We start from the raw sequence: 10701 nt of genomic DNA, 5'->3' as shown, positions 1-10701 counted from the left end.
AACAACTTTCGAGAATGTTTTAAGTTCTTCTACTCATGTTCCTCCATATCTCCTAGTCTGTTCACTCCATATTCACCTGGATGGCTGAAATTGCCGGTGCATATTCCATCTAGTAAGCTAGCTCTAGACGATATCTGGTCCAGCTTCCTTATTCCTCGAGACCTCCAGTATGGTCTCGCAATAGGGAACTGAAGTGTTGGAAAAGTTGGAGTGGAGTATTACTCTCCAAATCAGTTTGCACGGTAGTTCGGCTTGACACAGACAACTTCTCTACCTCCTTATCAGTCTGCCAACGCTTCACCACTCGAAAGGATCGTTTTCAATTCAGAAAGTGGCATTAGAGAAGTGGATTCGAAGTTTGATCAACTGAAGAGAAATTTCTCAGTTGTCGAATTTCATCCTAATCCCAAATGTACGCCATCGTTTAAGTCGTGGTGGTCTACTTACATAAGTAAAACACGGACCTAATCAGCTGAGCAGATCCTAGATAGGATTATCGGTGAGGAAGCAATCAAGAAAGAAGGAATAAAGGTATTGTATACGAAACTTTTCCCTTCATGTATAATACAGTCAAAGCTCGTAACATGACACTTACTCATCAATCAATATACTTTTGTTTCTTTTTTTTGTAGACTCTATTTCGCGGTAAGGGCAAGAAAAAGACAAGAGGCCTCCGAAAAATGGAAAGAGGGAACTGGTCCTTCCTGAAAGTTAAATCCTTGAAGTCAAATTGTTGGTTTAGACATGCAATTTTTGTTAGTTAATATTAATCTTCTCCCTTTCTTGTTTCAGAATATCAAACATTATGCTGGTGTACCTGGCTCAAGTCACTCGTCAATTAATCATCATGAGAAGTCTGTCGCTGATGAAGTACGGACACATTCTTATGAAATACATTGTTATAGAAAATATGTTTGTTTATTCGTTAGAAACGACCTTATGTTTTAAATCTTTTGCTAGGATGTCAAGTCACCTGCAGCACAATACTCAGCAGAAGTACTTGACAAAGCTAAAGCTGAAGTTCAGAAGCTACTAAAGATGCTTTTGCAACAAGTGTTTCTCCCGGAAAACTATTCATCTTTATAGGCTGCTCTTCCTATATATGTTGAATCACCTGATCTCTCGGTTGAGAAAGCACGTAATTTGGAGGAACTCAGAAGAAATCTTCCATCTCTACTTGCAAATTTTCAGGAGGCAAAGAAGCAGAAGGACGAGTATTACAAAGAGAGTGCCAGGAAGGTAATGTTGGTCGATGATATTATTAACAGGAGCTTCACACTGAACTCAAAGACCTTCTCGATGGAGTTCAGAGAAGGTCTTTGAGTTCAGTGTGAAGCTCCTGTTTTCTAATAATATCATCGATCAACATTACCTTCCTGACACTCTCTTTGTAATACTCGTCCTACTTCTTTGCCTCCTGAAAATTTGCGAGTACAGATGGAAGATTTCTTCTGAGTTCCTCCAAATTACGTGCTTTCTCAACCGAGAGATCAGGTGATTCAACATATATAGGAAGAGCAGCCTATAAAGATGAATAGTTTTCCGGGAGAAACACTTGTTGCAAAAGCATCTTTAGTAGCTTCTGAACTTCAGCTTTAGCTTTGTCAAGTACTTCTGCTGAGTATTGTGCTGCAGGTGACTTGACATCCTAGCAAAAGATTTAAAACATAAGGTCGTTTCTAACGAATAAACAAACATATTTTCTATAACAATGTATTTCATAAGAATGTGTCCGTACTTCATCAGCGACAGACTTCTCATGATGATTAATTGACGAGTGACTTGAGCCAGGTACACCAGCATAATGTTTGATATTCTGAAACAAGAAAGGGAGAAGATTAATATTAACTAACAAAAATTGCATGTCTAAACCAACAATTTGACTTCAAGGATTTAACTTTCAGGAAGGACCAGTTCCCTCTTTCCATTTTTCGGAGGCCTCTTGTCTTTTTCTTGCCCTTACCGCGAAATAGAGTCTACAAAAAAAAGAAACAAAAGTATATTGATTGATGAGTAAGTGTCATGTTACGAGCTTTGACTGTATTATACATGAAGGGAAAAGTTTCGTATACAATACCTTTATTCCTTCTTTCTTGATTGCTTCCTCACCGATAATCCTATCTAGGATCTGCTCAGCTGATTAGGTCCGTGTTTTACTTATGTAAGTAGACCACCACGACTTAAACGATGGCGTACATTTGGGATTAGGATGAAATTCGACAACTGAGAAATTTCTCTTCAGTTGATCAAACTTCGAATCCACTTCTCTAATGCCACTTTCTGAATTGAAAACGATCCTTTCGAGTGGTGAAGCGTTGGCAGACTGATAAGGAGGTAGAGAAGTTGTCTGTGTCAAGCCGAACTACCGTGCAAACTGATTTGGAGAGTAATACTCCACTCCAACTTTTCCAACACTTCAGTTCCCTATTGCGAGACCATACTGGAGGTCTCGAGGAATAAGGAAGCTGGACCAGATATCATCTAGAGCTAGCTTACTAGATGGAATATGCACCGGCAATTTCAGCCATCCAGGTGAATATGGAGTGAACAGACTAGGAGATATGGAGGAACATGAGTAGAAGAACTTAAAACATTCTCGAAAGTTGTTCTGTTTTAACTTCCCTTAAGCCAGGGCAATCCCTAAAGTCGTACAGTTCTGTGTATCGTAAGGCAAAGGTCTATACTGCAGAAAGTAAGACTGCAGCCAGAGCTGTAGGATCCAGAAGGGCCCCCCCGCAGAACCAAATCCTCGGGTAACTAAGCTTCTATAGCCTCGGTATAGATGAGATAGTATGAAAGGAGCTAAAGCAACCTTTCTGCCCGAAGCAAGAGCTATGGCTAGATTATTACACTCCTTCGCTACCAACCTCTCTAGCGAAAGCCTAGCTCACCTTCCTTTTGCCAATTTCCTGTGTGTGATACACTAACTCTGCCTCTGTTCTCTATCATATTCCTCTCGCCTCGGCAACCATTGAGTGGCTCTCTCCATTCACATGCTGGCAGTTGCTCAGCTTCACTTCGAGGCTTTAGAGTTCAGCTTGAACAAATGACTAAAGAGCTCACCTATCATTGCTCCTCTCCCTTCTTCTGTCTATACCATGACTTGACGATTGAGTTTGCAATTCATAGTAACTGTGACAGCAACAGCAGGGGAGAAGTGGCTCAAAAAGCACGAGACCATTACAGAATGACAGCAATCCAGACTAGACATCTCTCGTCTGGTCTGCACTCAGCTAGTCATGAGCATATTCTTTCCATGACTACCTCCTTTTTTTTTTATATAAGGGAAGTAGGATACGGTGGGCAGTGTGCTGCAATAGTCACATCGACTTTTCAGCCAAAATCAGTGAGTTTCCTTTTTCCTCCCAGAAATTCAAACAATCTAAAAGACATCTTCTTTTTATCTTCATTCAAACCACCATATTCATATGGTACCTACCGTAATTCAATGATACCCGTGAGAATCCGGGGCTCTCCAGTTCAGCTAGGTCCATAGTTCCAGAATTTTAAATGCAGATTAAGATCGCTAAAAGGAAGTTTTACAATCACCGATCTAAACCAATTGTCGAATCCTTCTACATGTTCCCCTTATATAATCATATATATATATATATATATATAAAAGAGAACCCTAGGCCCGCCTACGTGGCGCCACCACAAAGCAGAATTCTCTTTTAATTTATTTATTTCCAAAACTAGCCTTCCCCTTTCATGAAAAATTATGACTTTTTATGAAAAGTTGCGACTTTTATGAAGAGTTGAGACTTTTATGAATAGTTGTGACTTTAATGAAGAGTTGCGACTTTTATGAAAGGTTGTGACCTATCCAAAGGGTTGCAACTTTTCCAAATAGTTGTAACCTTTCCGATAAGGCACAATAAACATTTGTTCACACTACCCTTTGTTGTCTATAAATAGAGGGATTTCTTTAAAACAACGGAAATTCTTAACCTCCTCTTCTTCTTCTTCTGCACAACTAAATATTCGTGTACTATGCTCTTGTTGAGTGGCTCACTGACACCATTGCTTATGTTACAGATCCTGGTATGTATTTTTACAATTATTAATTTATGCTTATGTTATTAAGGATATATGATAAGATGTTATAATTTTCATTTTCCCTTACATTATTAATGTTTGTTACTACGTAATCTTGTATATAAAATAATATAGTGTTTTCGTTTTAATGACTGATAGGTTTCAAGTGTTATTTTATAAATTCCGTAATATTAAATACCCGAGCGAAGCGTGGGTAATTTTACTAGTTCTTATATAATCCTGCACCTGTATTTCAGAACTTACTTGACCATTTCTCCACCCCCAAGAACCTACTCTCTTTGTTAAGATAAACTAATCTTCTTAAGAAAAAAAACGCCACTCTTTCGGTGCTCAGTTTTGTTTCCTTTTCTCCCCATTTGCAGCAGCGTCAGGGATTAGCATGAAAAAGCATAAGCATAGGGATACAAAAGCATATAAATACTCTTGAATATGAACCTCAACAAAAAGGAAAATAGCAAACATAATAACACTCTAATGATGCTGGTATCTAGACAAAATAGGATGCATGTACTAGAGACCAAAGACAACCTCAGAGAATACCTAAAATACGCAGTTCATCAAAGATAACCATGGATTACTGAAGAGAAGAAAGTATGGAATTACTTGCTCCACCATGGATGTTTTGATGTACCAAGGTGCAACAGCATTACTCCTGATGTTGTCTTTAGCCCACTCGCATGCCAAATTTTTTGTAAGTTGATTAATTGCTCCTGTGGACAACATTCAAGTGGAAAAGATGATGGCATTTCATCATCGTTACTCTCTATCAACCATAAAGTCTTGAAAAAAAAGGAAAGACCATACCTTTTGTTGCTCCTTGTAAAGACATAGATTTCAATGAGACAAAACCTGAGACAGAAGAAGTGAACACAACACTTCCAGCCCCGGATGCTTTCAAAAGGGGATAGGCCAGCTGACACAGATGGAAAACAGATTCAAAATTTGTTGCCATGAGGCTGGAAAACTCTTCAGCTGTAAAATCCACCATAGCTTTGCGAATATTGGTCCCCACGTTGTTTATCTACTGATCAATGAAAGAAAGCCAATTAGTTAATCTATTGGTGCATGCAATCCGGCCAATAAAGCTAGATGCATCATACGTTCACAGATATTTATTTTAACACTGAGGTGCCAGGTCCAACATTATGAATGATTAGTTAATCAGACATCATGTATAACTTGAGGAGCAAAGAGATATATGATGCAATGTATTATCCAACAATGATCCCAATACCACTAAATCTCCTACTCATTTAGTTTTTTCTTATATGCAGCTGGAGAAATGCCAGTTAGCCAAAAATTTTCAAGGTTCAACACTGAAAGATAATTCAGCTGTATCTCTTGCAGATTAACCCAATTATCAATCTAATGTTGGTATATGAGTTCTATATGCACCAACAACAGTCATACATAATCTGGTGCTAATCTGGGATAATTATCCAAAGAAATTAGAACCGCACACCATTGGGCCTCTAGGATTTCTTGGTTGTTAAAGAGTAGTTATATATAAGCTTTTCCAGAAACATCTTACGAGACAGAATCACTTTGTGGAAGATAAAAAAAACTTTCCATAAATCATCTATTTGTTCCAACTGGTTGAGGTCGATTATATGATATCCATTCGGCTCAAGTCAGTCATAATTTTAAAGGGAAAACTTTTCTACCTAAGAGAATAAACAATCAAAAAGAAAAGATACCTACAAGAATGTCGAGCTTCCCATTGAATGTAGATGAAACAACCTCCATTAACTTTTGGCGATCAACTTGAGAAGACACATCACACAAGGAACCAGACACTGTAAAGCCCTCATCTTTCCAGCTCCTCAAACATGTTCCAAGTTCATCTTCATTTCGGGCACACGTATGCACAGTGGCTCCCAGTCCACACAATTCCTCCACTATCGCATGCCTAATTATACAACAATTCACATTGTCAAATACAAATGCGTAGTTATACTTGGATTTTCAAGAAAACTAGATAAAAAAATACTAGACTTGTGGCTATATTGGCTATTTCTTCTGTCTCAAAACAAATGATGATTCAGAGTACAAGATCAAAGCATATAACTTTATCATGTGAAATGTACATGAAATCCTTGGTTGTCTTGAAATAAAATGTATATTATAGAAACTACACAAAAACCACTCCACCTCAAAAATTTTACAATAAAATCGAACATCAGTTATATCCTCTATCTGAAAAGTGAATACTGCTTACAATATCATTCAAAACACTACTAAGTCATATCTTTTACAATAGAAGTCATAACTGGAAAAAAAATGAGTTTAAAAGGATATTATAAGTCACATTAAAGTAATTAAATTACTAGGTAAGGGTAAGGACTATGTACACCTACCCTCTTCAAACCCATTTTCTGATATAACATTGGGTATGTCGTTGTTGTACATTAAAGTAATTAATGGTGTAACTACCCATAATAAATGAAATTATAAAGTTCAAAATAAAGCAAGCAACATTCTACAGTAATTATGTAAAAACTCAATTAATGTGTGAATGGATATAAGATGATATACAAGGACAATAACAACAATTATGCCTCAGTCCCAAACAAGTTGGAATTAGCTATATGAATCTCCATTTGTTCATTTAAGCCCCATGGATATAAGTATATGCAACGACAACAACTACGCCTCAGTCTCAAACAAGTTGTTATCAGCTATATTGAATCCTCATTTCTTCATTTAAGCTCATATCCCAGGGATATCAAGATATACAATGACAATAACAACAACTACACCTCAACCTTAAGCAAATTGAAATCGGCTAAATGAATCCACATTTCTTCATTTATGTTCATATCCTATGAATATACAATGACAATAACAACAACTACACCTCAGTCCTAAAAAAATTGGAATCAGCCACGAGAATCCTCATTTCTTCATTTAAGCTCAAATCCCATGGATATAAAGATATACAACGACAATAACAACTAGGCCTCAATCTCAAACAATTGAAATTGACTATATGAACCCTCATATCTTCATTTAAGCTCAAATACCGTGGATATAAAGATAGTCCCAAACAATTTGGAATCAGCTATATTAAATCTCTCCATTTCTTATTTAAGCTCATATACCATGAATATAAAAGAAATACAACGACAATAATAACAACTACACCTCAGTCCCAAACAATTTTGAATCAGCTATATTAAATCTCCATTTCTTCATTTAAGCTCATATCCCATGGATATAAAGAAATACAACAACAACAATAATTACAACAACTACACCTCAGTCCCAAACAATTTTGAATCGGCTGTATGAATCATTATTTATTCATTTAAGCTTATATCACATGGCTATAAAGATATATAGTATCCTTAAAAAAGCACAAGCAAATGAAAAGGGAGAACTGAAAACGGACCCAATGCCTCTAGTGCCACCAGTGACAAGGGCATTCATGCCATTAAGGGACCATCGATTGACTTTTCCGGCACATCGAATTGAGCTGTACTTGTTCATCCATGGCCTTATTGTTATAAAATTTCTGGGTTTTGGAAACTGAAATTTGAACTTCACAGAAACAGTGTGTGAAAGCGAAGAAACCAATTCCCACATTTTTCTTTTTCGATATCCCTTTGTTTACCAGTTATGATGTAAATACATTGGAGAAAATGACAAAAATGGTCCTTTAGAGCCTGTTTGGCATGGCCAAGCATTTTCAATTAAAATATCTAATACAAAAATTATAATTAAATTTTTACCCTTCCAACTTAAAAGCTTGAATATATTCTTGGGATCTTTATATTCATCAATCATGTTCCAATATATAGAAAATAATTATTTAATTATATAGATTTAAATATTTATCCAATATTGTATAAATTGCATTTTAAAATTATTTAATTATATAGTTTAATTTTATTTAAATAATAAGTAAAAAAAATTACTTAGTTAGATGTCATTTTAGTAATAAAATATAATTAATGGTTCACGACTTATCAAATCAACGTAATATAGGAGAAAATACTTGTATGACTAATACTATTAATGTCTTATTCTCTTTGGTTTGACACATAAGAACTTTATGCATGGTTCGATAATTATCGACATTTACCAGGTTTAATGTACTTTGAGTTGTAGTTATCCCTAGAAAGTGTGCCTTAAGTTGCTGAAAAAAGTGCAACAAGCCTTCCCGGATGACTCTACGGTCCGTGGAACATTCCATTGGCTGTATTGCCATCCGTAGAACTTTGACTGTCTAACAGGGCTTCACTAAAATTGGCATAACTTTTTACTCTGAATTCAAAATGAAAAACAAACTTGGTGGCATTAGAAAGAGGATTCATAGACATTTAATTTGATATGTCATGGGTCACCTAATTCATTATATGTTGAGAGATATGATCGTTTGAAGTTGACTCAAATAGAATCTTATGTCAAAACTTAATCGGTAAGGAAGCTTTCAACTCAACTTTGTGTTAGGGAATTCTTGTGACCTTAATTCATATCCAAATCCATTTCCACACTAAAGAATTGACTTTACACATATGAGAAATTTAAGATCACCCGATACGACCTTATACGTAAATAAAGAATAGTTTGGGTCTCAACTTAGAATTTCTTTTTAGGGGTGTTACACAATTTTTCCACTTCCAGGTAAGCATGGCAACGAAATCGGTAGCGGGACTACCAGACCGGGAGCGACCGAAACCGGGTACTGTTGGGCGGAAAGGTACCGGAACTGGTAGTTCCGAAAAAATATATGTTAATCCGTCCCGGACCGGACCGGAAACCGGGACCAACGGCTACATTTTTTTTTAAAAAAACTACTTATTAAAATTAAAAAATTAGGAACATTAATCAAATAATATTAAAACTTTTATAATTTTAAAGTTAAAAATGTATACTTTTAAACTTTTAAAGTTTAAAATACAAACTTTCAAACTTAAAAAGTATAAAAGTTTAAATTTCACACTATAAAAGTTTGAAAATTTAAATTTCAAACTTTAAAACTATAAAAGTTTAAATTTCATACTTTAAAAGTTTAAAATTTTAAATTTCAAACTTTAAAACTATAAAAGTTTAAATTTCACACTTTAAAAGTTTAAAATTTTAAATTTCAAACTTTAAAAGTATAAAAGTTTAAAAATAAAATTTCAAACTTTAAAAGTTTAAATTTCAAATTTTAAAAGTTTAAAAGTATAAATTTCAAACTTTAAAAATTATAAAAGTTGAAGACAATAATAAGAAAAATTAAGGCGAATAGCCTATAGTTTTATTAATATTAATTAAATTAAATAGTACAATTAGAGTTACAAAATATTAGTAGAGGATTAAAAGACCTAATCTACACAGCCACCTTCTAGGAAGGATTTTGTTTGAATTAGACCTCAAATGATCATATTCATACTAATAGACATTTAATAGTTTATGCTACCAAGCCAATCTTTTCTTAAATCATTTAACATTTCTTTGGTAACATGATCTGGAATTGGTTGATTGGATAGTTCATCCAATGCATCAATGTCGTCGTCACTAAAATCTTGCATCATTTCATCAATATCATTTTCAAATTTGGTAGGTAAAGTTGGACGCTCATAACTCCTTCTCTCGCCATTAATCCAATCTCTAAATAGTACCGATATCTCCAAGCTATCTGCTGCTAATGAATATCTATGCTCTCCAATTTGAAATTTTGTTGCACTAAAAGCGCTTTCTGAAGCTACTGAAGATGCTTGAATAGCTAACACATCTCGAGCAACCGGTTGAAGTTTTGGAAATCCCTTGTCGTGATTGCTCCACCAATCTAGAAGATCAGTAAAACCTTGTGAGGCCTTAATAGTTTCTGTATTTTGATTAATATATGCATCAAAATCATTTCTATCATTATGAGAAAGTTCAAGATAACAATCTAGCATATCATCTTCATTATATCTACAACTAGAACTTTGAGGTTCTTCATTACATACTACATTTCTTCTATGAGAATTATACAAGTCATACAATTTTCTAGCTTCAATTTTTATACTATTTTTAACTTCTTGACAACTAGGTGTTTCATCATCTTCAATACCTACATTAAAATAAATTTTATCAACCATTTGTGATGCACCTTCATCTTTGTAATGTGGGTTTAACAAACAAGAAGTTAAATAAATTTGAGGAATAGGAATAAAATATTTTTAAAATTTTTCAATCATTTTCTTAACAGAATCTTCAAATCTTGGTTTATTTTTGAATTTATAAAATTTACTATAAATAGCACAAATATTTGGTAAAACAAAGCAAATAGTTGGATAATAAAGTGTAGATATTTTTTTGTAGCTAAATAAAAAACTTTTAAGAATTCTATAAGTTCTTTTACGTCATTCCAATCATTATCATCAAGTCTATAGTTCATATTTGAATTATGAGCATTCCAAACCATTTGTAAAGGTTTCCTATACTCATAAGAGACTTCAAGAATTTCGAATAAAGAATTTCATCTAGTACAATTTTGGATTTTTCTAGGTGGAAGAATAAATTCACGACAACGATTTTCAAAATCTCTACGTCTAGACTTAACTTGACATTTAAAAATAAAATGACATGCAATTTCAACTTTTATGCAACCATCATTATACATTGCTATACCATCTCTAACAATCAATTATATATGTGTGCAACACACCT

The 10701-nt window shown here is 34.5% G+C and overlaps 1 protein-coding gene and 1 long non-coding RNA gene across 3 annotated transcripts in view; both read right to left on the bottom strand.

Annotated features, from left to right (window-relative positions):
• LOC125872752 (tropinone reductase homolog At2g29260, chloroplastic-like) overlaps positions 1-7665 on the bottom strand; it is an 11889-nt gene extending 4224 nt beyond the window's left edge. The window contains exons 1-4 of one of the 2 annotated variants that reach the window (XM_049553532.1): positions 7451-7665; positions 5761-5968; positions 4864-5080; positions 4663-4769 (exon numbers count right to left, since the gene is read on the bottom strand). In XM_049553532.1, the coding sequence (XP_049409489.1) occupies positions 4663-4769; positions 4864-5080; positions 5761-5968; positions 7451-7644 (726 nt within the window). In that variant the 5' untranslated portion in view covers positions 7645-7665. Of the gene's footprint in view, positions 1-4599; positions 4770-4863; positions 5081-5760; positions 5969-7450 lie in introns of both variants that reach the window. The other variant, XM_049553533.1, reaches the window with a different exon arrangement.
• The window catches only part of LOC125872767 (uncharacterized), a 66073-nt gene that overhangs the window by 4424 nt on the left and 50948 nt on the right, over positions 1-10701 (bottom strand). The window lies entirely within an intron of this gene.

This window comes from Solanum stenotomum, chromosome 8 (genome assembly GCF_019186545.1).
Source record: "Solanum stenotomum isolate F172 chromosome 8, ASM1918654v1, whole genome shotgun sequence".
Lineage (NCBI taxonomy): Eukaryota > Viridiplantae > Streptophyta > Magnoliopsida > Solanales > Solanaceae > Solanum > Solanum stenotomum.
This window is presented reverse-complemented; position numbering and strand designations above follow the sequence as displayed.